Raw genomic sequence first — 22,139 nt, 5'->3', positions numbered from 1 at the left:
ACTTAATGTAAAAGGTGTGACCTTGGAGTACTTCACCAGCATCTCTTGCATAATTGCCTTTATAGTTATAAATCTTTCAGCAATGGTTAAGCACACAATCATAACATCATGAGTACAGACACTTCAAAAATTAAAGCTTTACCTTTATTAATTATTTACATTTTGTGAATCTAAGTGTTAATAGAGTTTGCCTTGGTTTTATGGGTTTGGGTTTTTTTGGATTGACTGACTGACAGACAATCACATCTACTATTAGGCCACCTTTTTAACAGCTGTCAGTTCATTTGTAGGTTAAATTTAAAAACAAAAAAACACTTGTGGAAAATGCCTCCACCCAGAATAGAGCACTGTGCTTCTTATCTTTCAGTATTCTCTGAGGATAGAAAATGTAAAAATATCTCTGACTTATTCAGAGGACATTTGCACTGTGCATGTCACTCAAGGCTTTGGGAAAAAGAAACCTTTAATTTCATGTACTATTGCACCCACTGCTGATGAAACAACCCCAGGTCTGTGATACACACACTCAGACACCAGAATGAACACGGTTTCACTCCTGATTTGGGGAGTTCTTCATGTATTCATGAACACATTTGTGAAGAAAACAGCTTTTTTTCACATTATATCTTTAAGATGCCAGTATTGACAGGTCAAACAAGCAGCATGGAGACCATGGGAGGCGCTGGCACCTCCTGCACACTTTGCACAGCCACCATGTGGTTCAGCTTCGTGCTCCTTGTTCTCCTTCTCCTTCCTTCCCTTTTCCATCTGGATGCTTTCAGATTAATTGCTGGGAAAGTCTCCTCTCTGGAGCACAGCCCCCAGCAGCCTGTTGCTGTTTCAGGTGTTCTGCACCTGCTCATTCTCCTCCCCTCACATCCTGAGTAGCCCAGTCCTTTGGCAGTGATTAATTTAAACAGCAGAAACCCTTTTTCTGCTAATGAAATCCAATAAATAAATATGGTTATTCTTTCATTACCATGGTCTCTGGCCATCTGAAAATATTTCACTCAGCAGACAGAAATGATGCAAAAATCCCCTTTCCTTGAAGCAATAAAGGAAAAGGTGTTCTTTAATAAACTGGCAAGGGAGAGCTGCCAGATGCAGAGTTTGGACACTGCCCTGTGCTGGGCCATGGGACACAGCCCCAGAGCCTGGATTTGGGCTCTGGAAATGCAGGATGGGCTGGAGCAGGGAGCACTGCCCCCAGGCAGCTCTGGGAGTGCAGGGCAGCCCCCTTCTCAGCAAAAGCCACATTTATTTGTACTCATAGACTGCACAAACAGTGGGTAAATCTGACAATAGGGTCATTTGTGGAATTTTCCTACAATATTTTCCTTTGGTTTGCACCCCAAACCCCATGTGAACATGCTATCCCTGTCTAAATAACAACCAGCAGCACGAGCTGGGGGAAAAACCTTCCAAAAGACCAAGCTTTGGTCAAACTGTTCCACTGAAGACACCCTGTACATCCCCACTGATTTCACTGTGGCAAGAGCTGGGCCAGTGCCTTTTATTGCTCCAGCCTGTGTGAGGAGTTTGAAATGTTTCTTGTCATGCAGTCAAACAGAATAATTGTACCAGCATCTAAATTCGGCTGGAAGGCACGGCCAAATTCTTTTCTGGCTCATTTCACCTTCCTAATGCCAGAATTCATATGGAGCTTTCTGTAAAGCCTATACAGAGCTGTGTCAAACACAATCCTACCCCACACAATAGAGATTTTTTCCAGGATATGTATTGAAGCAGATGAATTTAAAGTGTAGTTTCTGTGAGTAATTGTGCAGGTAAAATGTGGGCTGTGTTCTAGGGGGGGGTTTGTAACTGTTTCCTTGAACTAGTGATTTCAAAATAAAGTGCAGATTACTCTTGATATGGTTTTCACTCAGAAATAGATGCACAGGCAAAATGCTGGTGTAACATGCCAGAAAAAGGCATTTGACAAAAATATAGTACTGTATGTAATCCATGCAGTAAAAACAATTTTAGATATATATATATAAAGACCCCAAACCATGCAGACTTCCAAAGATGTTTAACTTTGTTGCCCTCTAATGTTAAATCTGACCATATTTCCTCTAAAAGGATGATGAAAAGAAGCAGAGTAATTGAGATTTAATGGCATTTCTCCTTCAAAAAGCTTACAGGTATGGCTGTAACTGGGCTCTGAACACTCTGCAAGAGACAACCACCAATTCTGGAAATTCTGCCCCACCAACACAGGAACTGCAACAACCTCATATTAACTGTCTTTTAAAGAAGCACTGTTGTGAAGCCATGCTCTCCTCAGCCCTAATCACCTCGAAATTACTTTGATGAGAACAAAGTGGCACATTTTTGTCTGTTGCTGAGATCACTTCAAATGGGATATGGAAAACAAAACCTGTGTATCCTGGGGATATTTTGTCTATAATCATTACAATAACTTTAATCATTTTTTTAATGCTAAGATTTCAATAAATAGTACTCCTGATAAATTTGAGTTCCTTAATTTTCAATTGTTGCTGTCTTAATTGTTGTAGAGAGCTCGGCTTTGTGAAGTGATGTCAAGGTGTATAACACAAAAACACGTTCAATATACGCCTTCAATAATTTCTTTGTTGTTTGAAATCTTCCAACTTCCAGCAAAGCTGGCATTTTATGGCCTGCAGAGCTATAAATCATTTTTAAAATCATGATGATATTACTCAAAACAGATGTGAAAACATATGTTTGCCACGGTTGTATAAACCGCTTACTTGTCATACTTAATAAATGTTGATACTTTTATTTTAACTACATTCCTTCTTAATAACTTTGAAAATCTTTTCCATGGTGAATATATTTTGCCTTGGTAAGAGCAATGGCAGGTTTGGAAAAACAAAGCCTGCTCTGTATACAAATTACATGGATGTTTTCTGCAGGACAAGGCAGCACAGATCCCCCTCCTCACACTGTCCACACCTGACTCTAAAGCACTCAACATAACTGAGCCCAAAATAATTATACAGGAGAAAACAGTAACAGTGTTAGGAACAAAGAATCCCAGACACAGGGCTGGGACAAATCACTGAGGACTAACCCCAGTGGTTCCTACAGAAAGTGCAGTATAGATCAGTCCATTAATTAATGCAAAATCAGCGTGGAATCCTGGATATAAAGGTTGGTGCTTTACAATTTCTGTATGAGTCCCACTATAATGTCATTAAAAGGTTCTGGTTCTGGAGCCATTGGGTGACTTGAAAAAATCACATCTGTACATGACAACAAAAAATAAATTTCTCATCCTCATATTACTGAGAAAAACTTGACACCTGCAGACCAAGCAGAAAAACAGAAACTTTGTTCTGTCTCTAAAATAACATTTTAAAATGTCTCATGATTTTGAAGTGTTTTTTTCTGATGCAGGTAGAGCTCTGCACACTAAATTAATTCCAAAAACATCCCCTAAGTGCATGCAGAACTAACACATGTATAAGGACGTATTTCCCAGTACTTAATCAATTAAAGAAATTATGCAAAAACGTAGACTAGGAAATGAATAAACCTACACAACTTTAATCTTAAGGAGAATATGGCACACAAACTGTTAGCATCAGATCTTTGTGATTTCATCCATGTTAAAAGGAATGATCACAGGAGCCTGGGAATTGGGTTCACAGGTGGTGGAGGTTCAATTATTTTCACTTTGGGGATTTCTGAATTATTTTCTCAGATTTTTAAACTGTACCTTCCTTCATCCATCCTGAGTGACAGAACTGCTACTACCAAGAAGTTCATGATTTGCATCTTTGAACCCCACAGGATACTGAATTGTTTCACTGAAAAATTACTGAACATGTGGCAAGAAACCATGTACAGTTCAACAGAATTATAATCAACTACACTTTCAGGCTTAGATTAAATACTCACTATGCAATTACTACAGAAATGTAATTTTTAAATCTTAGGAGTAAAGGTATGGCTGGTAACTTTCTGTAAATGTCAACAGGAGTCAAGAGGGAAGGATTTAAGCAGGATGATCCAGACAGAAAATTACCTCAGAATGGCACAGAAGGGCTCTTTTGGGGTTCATGAGGAAAGTGCTTAAATGTCCAGAAAAACCAGTGAATAGAAAACAGCTTCTGTCTTCAAGGAGAGTTGAGTACAGAAATACAAAATATAAGGAGGAAGTTTCAGGCTCTTCCTACCCATGCTCAGTCCCAGACCTCTAAGGAATAGAGCTGATTGAACAAAACCCTGACACTGCTCAAATAATTTTATATAACTCTGGAATCACAGGGCATGGAGAGGCTCCAAACTCTCTTCTGAGTAGCCCACAAAATTGTCTATGCTTGCCTTTTAGCTTCTTCTGAAAATACATGAAAATCACCTCAACCAAAATATAAATCAGTTTGTGCTTTCATTTATGATGATAAATACAATTATTCTCAGCAGACGTACAAGTACATTTATGTTGTCTCTTCCTTCTCTCTTTCTTTCCCTTCACATCTTTTTCAGTCTAAAACCTCACTGTCCCCCATAACATCTCTCTGCAGTGTTTTCCCAGAATAAATCCCTGAGTATTCACCTCCTCCAGCACCCACGAACCTCTGCAAGGAGAGCCCAGCAGAGAAAGCACTTCCCTGCCTACAGGAGAATCCCCCCAGGCCAAACATCACCTCTTCCCTTGCTGCCCCTCGCTGGTGAGACAATATAAAATTATATTGTTCACCCAGAGCATCAGAGCAGTCTGCACACACATCCCCTGAAGGCAAACAAACAATAGCACATGACTGATCAAATATTTGCTTGGGACTTCATAAATAATTGAGGCAAAAGACCTGCAAAATATTACCCTCATGCTATATAAACAGAGAGAAGCAAAGTTCTCATTGCTTACACTTCCATGTGAGTTCACTGGATACATTATTCATTGCAATTAAGCACTTAGTTCTCTTAAATTAGTAATATAATGTCATTGCATATGCAGAACATGGGAAAAAGGAATGAAACACATAATAAGTGCAATTAAATGCCTGAGATGGAAAACAGTCTGTGATTTTACCTTTCTCCTTTTGTATTTTTTTTAGGCTGGTCCCAGTTTCTTGGTCAATGAGTTCTCCTTCCCTGCTGTTGGTCAGCATGGCTAAAAAAAAAAAAAAAAAAAAAAATCAGAGGGCACAGTTATATAACACTGTCAGTAAAAAATGTTAAGAGAAAAGAAAATGTTAAATTACATTTCCTCTTGGTTGATATTTTGGTATTTTAACTCTTAGAGCCAAGTAAAATATGCAGTAAAAGTTAATCTGTTCAAGTTTATTAGACAAGGATACCAAGATAGAACACAAATTATTACTGAGATGAATGTGATTTCTTATGAAATGTTCAAATTAATTAATTAGAGGGAAAAGTACTTCCCAAAAACCATTTTGGGGAAAAATGCATTTAAAGATTTAAGTATTAGTAATGATCTATAAAGCAGTAAGCTTAATAAAAAACACAGACTGCCAGATCATGGCCCAAATGAATTGGTGACAGCAAAACACCCCTCAACATTTCAGTGCTGAAGGGAATTCTTCACTTAACACCTGCAGTTTATGGCTTCAGGATGCCTCTTTCTTTGTTCTTATTTGATTAAAACATTTCCTTCTCTGCAATCCACCAATTACAGACTTCACAGTTATTCAAGGGAGGACACTTGTTACAAACTTCATCACCATATTTTACGGAGAGCTTTCTTTTATGATTGCAAAAGTAAAAATCATTGTAATTCTGTTAATGAAAAATATTTATCCGTATCTTTACAACACTAATCTCTACATACAGACATCAACAGTCTCTTTTCACTGCTGCTACAGGAAGTTAAAAGTTTCTTGTCCTGTGTATTTATTTTACACAAGAAAAAGATTAGGGGAATTTACTTCACGGTCTCTGTGTGTGCACAGATTTAGGCAGAGCACCCAGGTTCAATGCACTGTGCTGGGCAGTGCTGTGGTGCTGCTGCAAGGACCAGGGTCAGAACTGCAAAATCCCAGGGGTAGGTTGTGCATGGGAGGGAGTTCTCCAGTGACTCACCCAGAGTGCACGGCTTCTGTGGTTTAAATCTGGCAGCAATGCCTGCACGGGCTCCAGGCCATGAGGAGACAGCAGTGTTGACACACACTGACGTGAGGAGATGTTAATTGACTTGCCCTAGATCCCTCTTGGAAGCACCAAGAATAGGATCTAAACTTCCTCTAGACAGAATTAGCATTTTAATCGATAGTGCACAGGCTGTGAAAGCTCTGGTGGAGGGACCAAAAAAAGCTAGAAAGGCCTCAGCCTCAGGGTGATGAAGGAATGTGTGGGCACAAGGAGGTTTTTGGAACAAAAAAGTCATCATTTAATCTGTGACTTTCCTCACACACATGCAGAGAAAAAGATACCTTGCTCTTTTTCAACAGCAGGTGTCTTGAGCAGCACTTCTCTCCCCAAGCACATTGAGGGAGATGGTTGGACCAGGGAAGGGTGCAAGGGTGAGGGTGATCATAGAGGATCGCAGAGGGGTGATCCCTCTGTGCAGGCACAGGAGGAACCCAAGAGGAGGGGCTGGGCTCTGCTCAGTGATGAACTTCAGAGAATTCACAGAATTACTAGGCTGGAAGTGACCTTATAGATCATTGAGTCTAACCCATGCCCTTACACCTCAACTAAACCATGGCACCCAGTGCCACATCCAGTCTTTTCTTAAACACATCCAGGGATGGTGACTCCACCACCTCCCCAGGGTGACCATTCCTTTATCACCCTTTCTGTAAAAAATCTTCTTTCTAATGTCCAACCTATATTTCCCTTAACACAGCTTGAGACTGTGTTTAACTATAAAACCACAGGGATGAACTTCCCACGTATTCCGTATCAAGCGAGTGCTTCCCTGCGCGTTCCCAGCACACAAAGGCTGCGAGGGGCTGTGAGGGGAGCGAGGGGCTGTGAGGGGAGTGAGGGGCTGTGAGGGGCTGTGAGGGGCTGTGAGGGGCTGTGAGGGGCTGTGAGGGGAGCGAGGGGCTGTGAGGGGCTGTGAGGGGAGTGAGGGGCTGTGAGGGGCTGTGAGGGGCTGTGAGGGGAGCGAGGGGCTGAGAGGGGCTGTGAAGGGAATGAGGGGCTGTGAGGGGAGCGAGGGGCTGAGAGGGGCTGTGAAGGGAATGAGGGGCTGTGAGGGGAGTGAGGGGCTGTGAGGGTAGCGAGGGGCTGTGAGGGGCTGTGAGGGGAATGAGGGGCTGTGAGGGGAGTGAGGGGAGTGAGGGGAGCGAGGGGCTGTGAGGGGCTGTGAGGGGAGTGAGGGGCTGTGAGGGGCTATGAGGGGTGTGAGGGGAATGAGGGGCTGTGAGGGGAGCAAGGGGCTGTGAGGGGTGTGAGGGGAATGAGGGGCTGTGAGGGGCTGTAAGGGGCTATGAGGGGTGTGAGGGGCTGTGAGGGGAGTGAGGGGCTGTGAGGGGAGTGAGGGGCTGTGAGGGGTGTGAGGCAGCGGCACTGACCGATCCTGTCGGGGGTGGTGTCCAGCTGGGACGGGGAGCTGGACACGCTGCTGCTGGGGTGTGAGGACGCATGGCTGCCGGGCCGCTGGCTGTCCTCCAGGGACGGCGCCGGGGAAGGGCTGTCCTGGATCCTCTCCTGCAAACAGAAGCAAAGCAAGGCTGGGTCCTTTCATCCTCGTGTTTCACCGAGGTTCAGGCTTAAACAGTGAGGTTGGCTTAAAAGTAATGGTAACAAATGGTGTTGGTGAGGTAAACAGAGAACAGAACTTGTGTCTAAGAGCAGTGTAGTCATCGACAGCCAAAACCAACACTGGCTTCTACAAACAACGTGTCTGAGCTTAGCTGATCATTTGCCACTTTTTTCTTATTGGCAACTTGTTATGTTCTAAATTTTTCACACGTAGGAACATATAAAATAGTCTTTCATGTTGCTTTCACAAACTACTTTTAATCTACAGGTAGAGAGATTGCCATATATGAGTCACATTTCAAATAAACAATTCACAGCTGGATTGAACTGTCACTAAATGCAGTCAAATTTGTAATTAGCATCTGTACTTGTGAATTTGTAACTAGAATCTGTACCTGAATAAATTAAATCAGTATCTTCTCAGGACAGCACCTGAACAAATGATAAATGCTGTGGCTCTGGTACAAATTTCCCTCTTGCATGAAAAGCACCAGTGATTAACCAAAACAATAGTCTGCTTGCAAAATGTCACGTTTATATTTGCACAAGAAACTTTGATATTAACCTCCAATTTAAATATATATAGTACTTAAGGTAAGGAGGGGGAAAAAAAGGGTAAGAAATATAAAAAAAAATAAAAGGCAAAATTAAATTCTGCATTTCTGTGTATCTATACTTGCAAGTTGCCTAAAGATGCCATGGAATTTTCATCAAGAAAAATTTTTAGGAACAGGTCAGATAAACAAGGCATAAGTTAAAATTCATCCTTAGGACAAGAGATTGTGAGACCACCTGAGATCCTTCCAACCCAGTGTTTCCACACACATACTTTGAATTAAAAATTTCAGTGCCCTTCATTCCTGTTCCCAGAATCAACAGAAAATGAGAATCTTTTGCAAGGGACAATTGAATTACTCCAGATATTTTTCTCCTAAAACGCCTTCTATGTTTTAAAACCTCTATCCAAGTCCTTGAAGGTGTAATTCCAAGAGAGAGACACTAATGAGCAAAAATGGTTGAATTTACAGAACTCCAGAAACGGAACCTCTGGAGTTGTCCTCATCCCTGGCCATCACCTGCTTCCTGTGCAAACCCAGAACTGAAATCTAACTTTGTTTTTTTTTTTTTAAAAAGATTCTCTTCCCTCCACCTCACAAAAAATCACAATTAGAGTTCACCTGGGAAAGTTGTCTCAAAGGAACTTTGCAATCTTTCCTCCTTTCTAACCTATTCTGAAGATGTTTAATTAGAAATAGTCAATCTGGCTCCTTGGTAGCAATTTACTGTGTACTCTGGAAAATAAACTCAGAAGCATCTGAAGTTTTTATGCAGTTTTCTAGGTGGAAGCCTGAATCATTAATGCAGCTTTGGGAAGCACATGGTGGCTCCTAGAAGTTTTTCCATTATAAATCCCTGATATAAAACCCTGATATAAATTACACTGCCAGCAAGATCAACAAGAATATTCTGTTACCCATTAAAACCATCCCTCTAAGCCACACTCCTCGTTTTATTTACAGATACTTCTGAGAGTTATGCAAAGGGAACATGAGACTGGATCCTCCTCAGAGCATGGGATGGCATTTCCCTATTCCAACCACACCAGCTGACAACGTGGCACCAGACCTGGTTTTAATAGGATTGTTATTGTACATTAAATAACAACCCAGCCCCAAAACTATGTAGCAGATGTGTATCTATTACATAGCTGTTAATCCTCAATGGATCAGTTTCACTAATTATCTGTTATTTAATGAATGTACAGTAACTAATAGATCTGAAAGGGAGACTTTTAATGATAATATTTAACAGACATGAGTCTATTATGTTGAGTCACAAGTTTTTATAATTTTGAAAACTGAATGGTTTCATACAAATTAGTTTTCAAATTCTGTGGGAGCAAAAAAAGATCCAATTCACTGAGCTTAAAGTCTCCTGTGTTTTCTTCCTTTTGGCCTCCAAAAGAGAGGGTTTGGAGGCTGCTGAGATGAACAGATGAGTAAAAGGGACTTGGGACTTTGTGGATGGGCTGCTTACTGAGTTGCTTTTGAAAGGCACATTCTTACCCCAGAAATTACTGTCCAAAATAACAAACCATACACAGGCAACCCTGAGTGGATAAATCCTGTGTGGTTTTTACCTTTGTGCAAATAATAGCTTCCAAATAGGTTCCTGCTAACAGGTTACAACACTGACTGCAATTTCATTTGCATGGATTTCAGTTTTAACAGTCCTCTTTGGCACTATTTCCTCTCTTTTAACCACAAAGAGCACTCAATTTACAATTAAGATATCATTTTGAAATGATTAATTTCACAGAAGAGTGCATAGTTTAAGTAAATTTCATTGTCTACTGCAACCATGAAAATGAATAGCCAAGGAGAGGACATGCCAACTGTTCTGCAAAAAAACCCTATGAACAAATATGACTAGGAATTAACACTTAGATATCACACAAACAGCCATATATGTCATCTTAAATGGGAGTTATTTGAGTAATTCAAAAGCTGATGATTTGGAAAAGCAAAGTATTCCAGCTCCTTCTGGTAACTGCATTTCCCATTGTCTCTCACTATGAAATAATCTCTGCTTGCAGTAATTTGCTTTCAGACTCAGGGTCTTGGTTTGAAATCTTCAGGCAGATGTACAAGTGTCAAATAAAAATATCCTTCTTAATCACACAGTGAGTCACTTTCTAAGAGAATTAGTTGATTATTTTATCTAATGTCTTTCCAGCTACACCAGTGTACAGGCACTGGGAATGCAGAGCTTTTCCTATAAGCAACAAAGGAGCTGAAATTCCTTCTCTATCATATATGCTCCAAATGAGGATGGATTATCACCATGTGAGGCTGCATACGGATCAAGAAATTGTCCATTTCCAAATGTTTATGTAGAAATGTGCTGAATTTCCCCTCCTATAATGAATAATGCTATGAGCAGACTCTTCTTTTGCTGGTAAACAGATCCATTTTTCAGTCCTGTAATCAGTATGCATCTATTTAGCTACTTAACAGCAATGTGCTCTGGTTCATTAGGTAGCTACTGTTGTGTCTCAGCCTAGTTAAAATTTCACAGCAAGTTAATCTATTTTATTACAAATGAGAACACAAGTGATAATGTCCTCACCATTTTCCAAACACAGGGTTAACAGTATTTGTAACAAATCAATGAGGGCATTTAAATAGGAAGATTGCAAATCTAAAATCTTAACATTTTGCTTTACACATTGATGACTTAATTTGATTTGTCATCTATGTATTTTATAACCTTGTTACTTTTCATATATTTTTTTTCCCCCTGAAAATGGCTCAGTTCCCCCTGCACCGTGCAGGGCAGCCTGGTCACACACAAGGTAAACTCACAGTAATAAAGAAAAATTCCTAAATAAAGTAATATTTTCCCCATTTATATTTATTCATATTCATAAATTTGCAAGATTAATATTCCAGGTTATAATTGAATGAATTATATATAAGGGTTCTACAGATTGTGAGAATTTGATGAAAAATGAAAACATTTCTCAAGACCTCACCTATTTATCTACCTACAGTACCTACTTTATCTCATCTTTTTTCCTTCCTTTACAGAGCTGTAACATAAATTCTCAAAAAGGACTTTTCCAGTATTTAATCCTCTTGAAGGGCAATATATTTGTCTCACTAAAATCAGTGTCCTTCTCTGCCTCGGAAAATGCAGCTACAAAGCTTGACATTGTTGATTTTAGTTGTGATTTAGCTTAAAGGCACTGAAGTCATGAACTCACCCAATTTCCAGACAGATCCTTGATTTCAGCTCAGCATCCCTCTTCCCTCTCCTGTGAGGGAGTATTCCACACCAATAATGGCAAATACTACACAGTAGTTTTATTTGAAATATATATGAACAGCTTACCTATTTTTGACATAATCATCTTGACCTTAATTCCTTACCTCAGCTTTTTTTATAGTATTGATCTTCCTTTTATGTCAAGAGTTTAGAGAAATGATGCTGCTGGATTTTCCTTTTTATTTTTCTTTATCCTTAGTTGTAATGTAGTTGTAATTACTCTTCCAAATGTTAATCTATTAATGAGTTCCTAGAGGATTTAATGGCATTTCACTGCTGACAAGCAGGTTTTGGAAGTTTGTCTGAGTCCCGGATGTTTTATTCACACATTTATCTTGATATTTCATATTTAATTGAGGTGCTGCTGCTCTACTCTACAGGGCTCTGCAGTGGCTGGAATTCACCCTATCTAATGAAATGGAAATGAAGGTAAAATGGAGATTCTACTGGCTTTAGGCCTAGATTAGAGTTTTCAAGTGTTGTAAGAAAGATTTCTGATGTTGACCATGATGGAAAAACAAGAGGAACTGGCAGAAAAAAATCCCAGCAGTAACTTGCACAGTGGGATGTTCATTATGCCACACCTCACCCTCCCATTGGTTGCAAGATGTCCATTGATATTCTCAAAATGGACTACACAGAAATAAAAAAATTCTAGAGATCAGAGCCTGACTCCCTGGAGGGGTCTGTGAAGCCAGGATGGGCAAGCAGAGCCTCCAGCCCCAATTCTCTGCTGAGCTACCTCTGCTCCCCCCTCCCTGGCTGAATCCCATCCTCAGCAAGTGAGAAGAGCAAGACAAGTTAACACAATTCACAATTCCAGTTGGCAAAGAATTGCTTACACTTCCTTTTTTAATTAATAATAAGATGTAAGATTTCTTTCCAATTGACCTTACTTGATACTAATGCTGTTTGGATCCTAATAACCAGCAGATTTTAAATATTGCTCTCAAGTTTATAGTCCTTAACTGATGGACTACTCAATTTAGGCTTTTCCAGGGAAAAGAATACCCCTGCCACAGGAAGCAGGAGCTATGCTACACCTGAACTGATGCCAACAAGAACTAGGATGGTCACAGCCATTTCTGGGCTAGAGAAGAGCAGTTTGGTTTGGATTTTGAGTCATTCCACCCTGGAAATGAGCACACACAAAGACTGGGGTGACTTGCTGGTCTTCTAAGCTACTTATAGTACCTGTGATTGCTGTAGGTATGGGAGATGAACAAGGTAAACAGCTGGTCTAAAAACCAAGCTAGGATCTGTGTGTCTGAAAGCCAGCTGGATCCCATTCATCTTTTGCAGTGTACAGGGAAGTCTTTCGCCTAAAATACGTACTTTGCCATTTAAAATGCACTTTTTTTTTCCACTGTGTACATATAGTTGTTTCAGTTGTAGTCAACTGGCAATTATTTTCTCACAGAATTTAAGAAATCATAAAAACCTCTACATTTACTGATTTTAATACCAGATGTTCACTCACTAATTCCATTACCTTGTGACTACTTCCTATCAATCCATTAATTGCCAGCTGCTCAGCCAAACAGAGAAGTGCAGCTAATCAGATGGTGTTGGGAAACAGCCAAACAGGAGCTGCCTTCTTCCCTGTTTCTTAAATTAGCAGTCACTGGGACAGCCATGGAAACCTTCACTCCTGGATTAAGATCTTGATGTTTTACTTTCAATCTGAGAGCACAACAGTGCCTGAAACTGGAAAGGATCTCACGGTGGAGACTTGGTACTTGTGCTCCTCTCCTGAATTGTTTCACCCAGCGCTGCCATGGAAGGGAGGAAAGGCACTCCCAGGACTAATGATGAAAATGCTCTACCTCATCTGCATTAGAGCCATATCAGTTATTAAGGACAAATGCAAATGACTAAGCTAATACTAAAAAGATCTGAGCCAGAACTAAGAGCTTAGATGTGCTTGGCCTAACAATTTTCCTTTGCAAGCTCTGCAAAAAGAGATGTTTCTGACTGAATTTTTTTCCACTTGGAAGTTTAAAATAAGTTCTGAATGCTTAAGGCTTCTCAATAAGGGTGGTAAGGAGCCAGGTGTTCTTGGCACTGCAGGGAGAGGGACAGCCTCCCTCCAAAGGAGGAGATGAGAAGGGTATTTAATGCACTTTGAAAGGATCTGAACATCTCCCAGCAGAGTAATTTCTCTGAATCAGTGAATAAAGAAATACAAACTCGTACACTCCCTCCTCCTTCACCTCAAATACAGCCACAAAAATTAACCTTCTAAGAAGCAAACAAACTCCTGTGTCTCCCATGTCACTCTTCCAACATATCCCAGTCCCACCCAGCAATCAGCTGCCTGCTATGGAACAGGACAGAATAAATCTAACAACATGAAAAATCACATACATTGTAGAGAAGGTTGATTTTATAAATGTTGCAATATTCTGAAGACAATTCATAATGGATTGAATGCACAGAGAGATATGAAATTACTGATGTTAGAAATTCTGTAATGGGAAATGTTTCTATTGTGAGAAGAAGTGTTTCAGAGCATTCTGAGATGGCCACATTTTTCTGGCTGTCAGGTAAATATTATGAATGTGAGTTGTAGAGCACACAGAAAAATAGCACCTCTCAGCAATAATTACACAGCCCATCTGTACTCTCTTCAGGGAATTTAAAATCATGTCATATACACCCTTTACAAATGCCTTAACAATCCCACAAAATCAGGAGAAAAACAAAACTCAAAGAGAAGGAGACTCAGAAGTCTCTACAGCCTGTCTAGATAGATCCCACTGTACAAATAATGCTTTGCTCCATTTATCAGATTGGTTTCTGAACTGCCTTGGGGTGAAATTCTCAAAGAATTATGAAATATGAAAATGCTGTCTTTTTTAAAGCATTTTAATTACTGGTTTTGGTTTTTTCTGTGTTTCCCATTTGCACTCAACAAAAGCAGCATTTATTCCTAACTGGGACCTTGATGAGAGCAAGAAAGATAAGAGAAAAGCAGGAATACAGCAAGCATGAGGGGATGACAACAGAAGAAAAATGGACAGCAGGAAACCAATTTTCAGAACTACTCCTACTCAGGAGAAGCACATCCCTCAGCAGCTCCAAAGAGGGATGTTGCCAGAAGGAAAGGGAGGGAGCACGAGGAGGAAGAGGGTGAGACGTGAGCAAGAGGAGGAAGCAGGATGCAAAATATGTCAGGTAAGTAAAAGGAGAAGCAGGGGAGATTTGGGAGAAAATAAGTCTCAGAACTCTGGCATGAAGTTTTGCCTCATTACTCTCAGTACTCTTTGCATATCTAACAGAAAAGGAGCAGCTTAAGGCCTGGCTTGGGTTTGGTTCCCAGAATTTCAAGCCCAGCCTAACCCAGCATTTCAGTGTCTCCCACCAGCCTGTTCCCAAGCACATCAGGGAAAGTGGCCTTTAAGTGAACAATCCAAGATTATCACAGTCACAGCCCCAGACTTGGCTCTTGCCAGCCTTCCCTTCACCTTCCTAACCCCAAACCTCTCCCCTGCCCTCTCCTTGCTCTTTGGCTGGAATTGTGTAAACCAGTGTTTTTAGTCATGTAAGGTCATATTTGTTACAGGTGCACTGTAAAATAAAAATCTTCACATTATGTAGCTACTGCTCTCTGGAGCTGAGTGTTTCACAAACTTCAGTGAAAAATCCTCTCACTTTTCTGTAAAGGGCTCATCCCAACTTTCCTTCTGAAAATATTGCTACTGAGTAGATTTTTCTGAGTTTCAGGAACAAAATTATCCTGTAACAGTAAACTGCTACATTTATTCATAGAATCACAAACTGGTTTGGGATGGAAGGACCTTAAAGGTCACCTCATTCCACCCCTGCCAGGTGCAGGGACACCTTCCATGAGACCAGGGTGCTCCACCCAACCTGGCCTTGAGCATCCACTGCTCTTTCTAGCCCAAATCATGACTCAAGTGTACTTAGTCAAATTCCACCCCAGACTGATCCTCATTTGGCATCCAGGCCATTCCTGGATTGCAGAGCAGGTCAAGCTGAAGAACAGCTCTGAAAATGAAGAAATAATAAGAAGTGGATCCAGGAGGGAGAAGAGAGAGGGTGGTGAACTCAGCATCCCTGTCAAATTCTGCTTTGGCCATATGAGACCCTCAATAACAGAGATTCCCCTGAGCCATTTGAGCCAAGTCTCAAACCCAGCAAGCTTCTTCAGATGCACAGTACATCCCTGTAAGGCTGGATTTATCACAGGGGCACTGCCAGACCTGCAGCCACAGTGCTGCTGGTGCTGCTATAATCACATCACATCACGTTAGGGATGGCTAAGAAGGTTTTGTGAGCCTGGCCATTGTGCCTCCCTAATTTATGGTGTTCCTGTCAGGGAGAAATCAAGTTTCATAGTTATGACATTTCTTTCTGGAGCACTAAATGTTAACTTTGCTGATCATGCATATCTTGGTAGAACAGCTTATTTCTAAATGGCAAACGTGATATAAAAAGCATAATGACTTCATTCAAAACCTTACAAAGCTGCTGATTCTCACACCTATAGAAAACAGGCCAAGTGGTATTTTAGTCATCAGACTATGGAAACAGACACACACTCAATATATTTGATTCATTTCTCCCATTTTAAGTAAAAACATGGTGCTGGTATTGCACTCTATTGAAAACTAGCTATGTTTTGTACTTATTAAATGGACTTAAATAATGTCCTGTAATATAAGTATTACTGACAGCAGGAACAGCAATGCTTTTCTTTTTTTTTCACGTTTCATTTTGTACAAGAATTTGATGTTAACAGGTCATCATTCTGTGCGGGAAATTGTACATAAGGGAAGGAAAGGACAAAAGGAGCCTCACACTGTAACAAAATGCATCTACACTTTCAGCACTCAGGACAAACTAGAGAAAGATGCAGCACCACTTGACAGGTGAGAGTAAAACAGCAAAGGATGCCCACTCTGCCTCTGTCACGTTGGCTACTGGTGCATTTTCCTCTGCAACATGAGAGGAAATAATTCCCACCAGAGTTCTGGCCAGGCCTCGTGTTGCTGTGGAGATATCGTGTCTCCTCTGGTGCAGGTGCTGGGGAAAAAACTGCTGTAAATGAGTAACTCCCATCAGCAAGGGCCTGCTAAATAACACCCTGAAACCCAGCTGCCTGCAAAAATGGCAGTTTAAATTACAAAGGACTGGAATTGTTTACAAATACGTATTTCATCTTCATGTTGACATACTGGTAACATTTAGAATACAATCAAGGCTTCTGCAAGTTTACTTGCTGCTACAGATATTCCACTGCTGTGTTTAAATGAAGGTTTTGTCAAGAGGTCTCTGAACACTTAAAGGAAAGGTTATGGTTTAAAATGAATGGAATTTCAACTAATTTCTAATAGTTTAATGACTTGCATTAACTAAGATACAGCTGGACATCAGAAAGAGATGTTTTCTCCACCCAGCCAACAACTGGGCAAGTACAATGATGATGAAGGGAAGTTTTTACACATCTTAATCCTAAGTAGGGATCCTAATGGGAAATGTCACTCCTGAATTTTCCCAGCCTCCCTAGAATCCAGGAGGAAAAAAAAAGTCAACAAAACCAAAGCATTCAGAACAATATTTGCCCTAATCTGGAAGTGGACTCCCAGTAAAAATGAGAAACAATCTGAGGTAATTTTGGAGATGCTTTGGGCCAGAAAGCAAATCAGAAGGAAAACAAACCTCTCCAGAACCTCAAAAACAGAGGGACGTAGAATTTTACTGCAGTGATGTGACAGGAGACATTTGCTGTCCCCCTTGAGAGGATGCTGCTATCAGAACACATGGGTATGAACAACAAACACGTGCTTGGTCACTGCGAGTTTCTTTCCCTGCTTGATTTAGAAACAAAATTTCCTGAAGTACCAGCCTGTGACAAAGGGAAGTACAACACAACCCTCACTAATGTATTCTCACAACTGGACTGTAGTGTTGGGAACAGTGACTTTCTCAAGGATAAAATAATGACACACTAAAATTGAGATGTTTTACAATAAAGATGTGAGAGCAAATCAGTTCAGCTAATCAGTGAGAGTTATAAGAACAAAGAAACTCAGAAGTCAGATTCTAGAGTGACAGGGATAGATGAGTTTAAATGAACACAAATATTGAAGACATTTACTTTCTGGAACAGATAGCTCTATAGACTCATATATTTAAACCCAAAGAAAAATGGATTAAACTAATGAACTTTCAAAGCTGACAACATTTTACTTTGTCAACAAGAAACCCACATGTGCATGCAAATACACACACACACGTCAGACTGGTAACACCTTTAATTTTTGCTCAGTAAAAAGTGGACACACTGTTTTACAGAATCCCATCACACCAATCCTTCACATACACTGATCCTACACACTTCTATTTTGAAAATTTCTTGTTTTAATGCATTTTTGAGTGTGTGACAGGACAGCAACTCTCCACACAGGCAAGAACCTTTCTGAACAGCCTACTTGGCAGAGACTACGACAAGCCTTACAAAATACAAATATGTTTTAACCAACCAGAAGGAAGTTCTGGTTGATTAAAGCTTTGGCTACCAGAGACTCTACTTATTGAAGTACTTATGATTATTTACTCAGGTATTTACCTGCTCTGGATTTGCACTGCTAGAATTTCTGTTTTGTTCTTCAGCCTCACTTAGGTACTTGTGATAATTTTCTCTGCTATTTACCTGTTTGGGATTTGCAGTGCACTAGAATTCTATTCCATGTCCTACAGCATTTTATCTTAAATTTGACTTTAAACAACATTTCAGAAGAGTTATGAAGTTTACAGAGATCTTACTCTAGCCTGGTGAGTGTCAGTGTCAGTGTCCATTTTTAATCACATTACAGACTCACTGACAGATCAGAGCAGCTGAACTCCCTGGCTGCAGTGTGGGTATTGCTCAGTGTTGGGAGCAGCCCAGGTGAGCTGGAGCAGTGTGAACTCAGTGTCTCATCCTCCTCCTCGCTGAGAGCACCGCTGCAGATCCCTGCACACCACGAGGAATCCTTACCTTGATGACGGAGGCCCCTGCCCTGGAGAGGGGGCTGTGCATCTGCGCCGCCGCCGCCATGTTGGCGATGGTGTTGAGATGGTTCATCTGGTTCATGGCCATGGCCACCGAGGCCGGGGGGAGGCTGACGGGGAGCAGGGGGTGCGGCATCATCATGAAGGGCAGGTCTATCCCTGCAGAGAGCACGGACACGTCACTGGGGCATCCTGAGGGTCACGACATCCACCATGTCACTGAGGGCCCCCTGAGGGCCCAGACCATCCACCACATCCCTGGGACACCCTGAGGGCCCACACCATCCACCACGTCCCTGGGTGTCCCCTGAGGGCCCACTGCACCATCCACCACGTCCCTGGGTGTCCCCTGAGGGCCCACACCATCCACCATGTCCCTGGGACACCCTGAGGGCCCACAATATCCTCCACCGTGTCACTAGGACACCCTGAGGGCCCAGGACATCCACCATGCCCCTGGGACACTCTGAGGGTTGTCACATCCCACTGCAACATCCACCACTCAAGCCCAACAGCAGCAATTCTTATCAATTCTATGGTTCCACAGGGGATAATTGTCTGTGCAGCCCGGGAAAGGCTGGTTTGTGCTGGGGAGAGGAACACACAGCTGGGGAGGGACAGAAAATGAATATACACTGTGCCAGTTCAGTGATCTCTTTAGTTAAGAGAAATGAAGAAAAAACCCCACAAAACATGCATATAATTTGCATGTTTTCCAACATATCAGATGAATATTTATTAATAATTTTATCTGATCATACACTCCTACCAAGACTTCTTCCCATTACCAGTTTTCAGCAATGTCACACTAAATTCTTACACTCTATTTCTCAAATCCAGGAGGCTGTGGCTTGGACTACAGACACCACTGAGCTATTGTACAGAAGGTCTGTGAACTGCAACACGTAATGAGAGGTTAAAATTGTTGCCAGAGGTTTTAATTTTCAAAATGTCACTTTAAATTGTCTTCTGCTATGGATATAAACCAATTTAAGAAGGTATGAAATTTATTTGGATCAACTTGCAGATCTTGACACTGCCAAAAAGGTGAAGTTACTGCTAGCAAGAATTGGATTCTCATACTTCATTAATATCCATTTCAGCATGTGTATTACTTCTTGTATTTAGTAATGACTGCCCTAGAAAGACCAAGACACTAATTCACTGAAAAAATTTTTCAGGTTGTTGTGCATTCAAGAGTTCTTTAGAGGGACCACTTGGAGATAGCTACTATAGGGCATCCAAAATTAATTTTTCAGAAAAAAACCCCAAAATTCAGGACCCACTCTGCCAGACAAAAATGTCTTATCATTTTTCTAAATGACATTTAGATTAGAAATCCTCATTAAAAAATTCAGGTGCAAGTATTAAATAACACAAACATATAGCTAGTCATTACCACAAACCATTGAGAATGTTTATTGCTAAAAAGTTTGCAACGTTTGGGTTTATCCTAACTATTTTAAAGGAGAAGGCCAGTCACCAGAAGGCCAGTTTTTGGTGTATGACAGAACTAACAACAAAAAATGCCACTGACTGACATATCTTATCTTATTTCTACAGAATTTGACTCCAGTGATATAAAAACACAACGGTGCCCACCAGGAAAGGCAGAATTGCAATATTCCCAGCTCCCACACTATTCCTGTTTAACATGAGCATATCATGATCAACAACTGTGATGTCTAATGACTCACTCTCTATTTTATATGATGATCCATGCCAATATTAATTATGATAGGCAATAAGCAATGCCCACATACATCTCCCCTCACTTCAAACCACTCTGACAATCCCCTCCAGTGCCTGCATCCATAAGCCTTTGTTCCCCAGCAGATCTCCCTTAACAGCCCAATAATCTTTCCTCATCCTCTATAGAGTTCCAAAACTCCCAGACACCATCTGGCCACATTGAGTGGTATGTCTACTTAAAGTCCAATTGACATGCAAACTAAATGCAAACTACAAACAGAATTTAACAGCACATCACCAGTTTTAAGACACAATCCGTCAAACATTTCAGAGGACTATGAGGAAAATATATCCTGCACTTGCAAATCATTGGGCATAATGTCTGACATCCAGTAAACCCTTTAAGAGCCTATAGACATTCACCTACTACAAAATCCACTGGAAAATATCCTTAAGAGCAAAGAACACAATGTGTCTGTGTGTAAAAGAAATCCAGGTATTGAATTATGCAAGAATATAAATTGAAAGGACAAACACAGAGAATTTGAGTCCCATGACCTGGTGATTTTTAACTACTGACACTTAATCCAAAATGCTCAGATCCACACCTTCCCACAAACAAAGGAGACTCACTTTGTAGGAGTCATTTCAATAGCTCTGATTTGCTCAGGTCTGGGGCCTGACAGAGGCAGCAATGAACTGACTACTCCAAAAATTGTGTAAGGAGCCAGAAATGTCACTCATCCACTAAACTAAAACCAAAAATCAACTTTCAGATCTTGGAGGATAAAGAGCTTAAACAAGCAATAAGAGTCCATAAATGAGCTTTCCATTCTTCATCCGTCATCAACTATAGGAATAACTTTACTCCTAAATAATCTTTAAAATATTAATCCCAAATCAAATCTTTCTTGGAATACTTTTTCCTTCCCTTCTTTCCCTCTTTGGGTGCACAGATGTGGAACTGATGGCTTCCCACCTGCTCCCTTCCTAAGGGAAAGAAAAGAAATGGCTTTTCGGGGAGCTCCAAGTTCCAAATCCAGCCTGTGTCATTTTATTCCAGTCATTTTGGATAGCTGGGTTCAGTGCATGACCTTTTAACTGGACATTTTGCATTTATTCCTTGCTCTCCTATTTCATTTGCTGGGTCAGCATTTCCATCTGGAAGAGAATTTTCTCACATAGCTAAAATTTTAAGCAACTTTATGATTATTTTTCCTTTCAATCCAATGCCATGGAAATGACAATTAAAGTCTGACAGTCCCAAACCCAGTGGTGAGTGACTGAGTATTCCAGGAGGGAATAGCCACTCGTATTTGGACTGAAGGCAGAGGGTGGCTTGAACATGAGACATGAGTGCAGCTGGCAATGGAAGGCCTGACCCTCCTGTCACTCACGTGTCCCCCATCATTCCCCCCTCCCTGAGGCTGGGAAGGAAGGCAAGCCCAGCTCCCAGCAGGGCTCCAGGCACTCCTTTTTCCCAGCAGGAGCCCAGTACGTACTGTTGGTGAGCAGGTGGTTCTGCTGGAGAGGGCTGAGCGGGTGTGCACTCCCAAGGCTGGACTGCCCTGACAGCGTGGGGTGCCCAATGCTGTGCTGGGATCCTGTTGTGATGGGAGACTGCAGCTTGTCTTTGTCCCAGGAGGATTCACTGCCACCTGCAAAACAGGGCACAACAAGCCATGAGTGGCATGTACCTTTATTCAGAGATATTTTGCTTGGTTAGCAATGAGCCAACACTCCTTTACCGCAGCTGAGCACCTGGAACCTGCACCTGAATTTTTCAAAAAAATAAATTAGTAAGCAAGCATGGGCAAAAAAATATTTTTAGACACTTTCAGCATCACCTACTTTCAAAACACTGGTTTGTGGAAACAGGAAAAGCTAAATGTCTGAGGACAAAATCATCAGTCATGACTAAATGAACTATCAGA

General features: G+C 41.1%; 1 protein-coding gene across 6 annotated transcripts in view; it reads right to left on the bottom strand.

Annotated features, from left to right (window-relative positions):
• Nucleotides 1-22,139, bottom strand: part of DACH2 (dachshund family transcription factor 2) — a 243,303-nt gene that overhangs the window by 38,359 nt on the left and 182,805 nt on the right. For all 6 annotated transcript variants that reach the window (XM_036402318.2, XM_036402315.2, XM_036402320.2 and 3 more), the window contains exons 4-7: nt 21,708-21,863; nt 18,500-18,672; nt 7,476-7,611; nt 5,027-5,107 (exon numbers count right to left, since the gene is read on the bottom strand). In XM_036402318.2, the coding sequence (XP_036258211.1) occupies nt 5,027-5,107; nt 7,476-7,611; nt 18,500-18,672; nt 21,708-21,863 (546 nt within the window). The remainder of the gene's footprint in view (nt 1-5,026; nt 5,108-7,475; nt 7,612-18,499; nt 18,673-21,707; nt 21,864-22,139) is intronic.

The sequence above is a fragment of the Molothrus ater genome, chromosome 14 (genome assembly GCF_012460135.2).
Source record: "Molothrus ater isolate BHLD 08-10-18 breed brown headed cowbird chromosome 14, BPBGC_Mater_1.1, whole genome shotgun sequence".
Taxonomy (NCBI): Eukaryota; Metazoa; Chordata; class Aves; order Passeriformes; family Icteridae; genus Molothrus; species Molothrus ater.
This window is presented reverse-complemented; position numbering and strand designations above follow the sequence as displayed.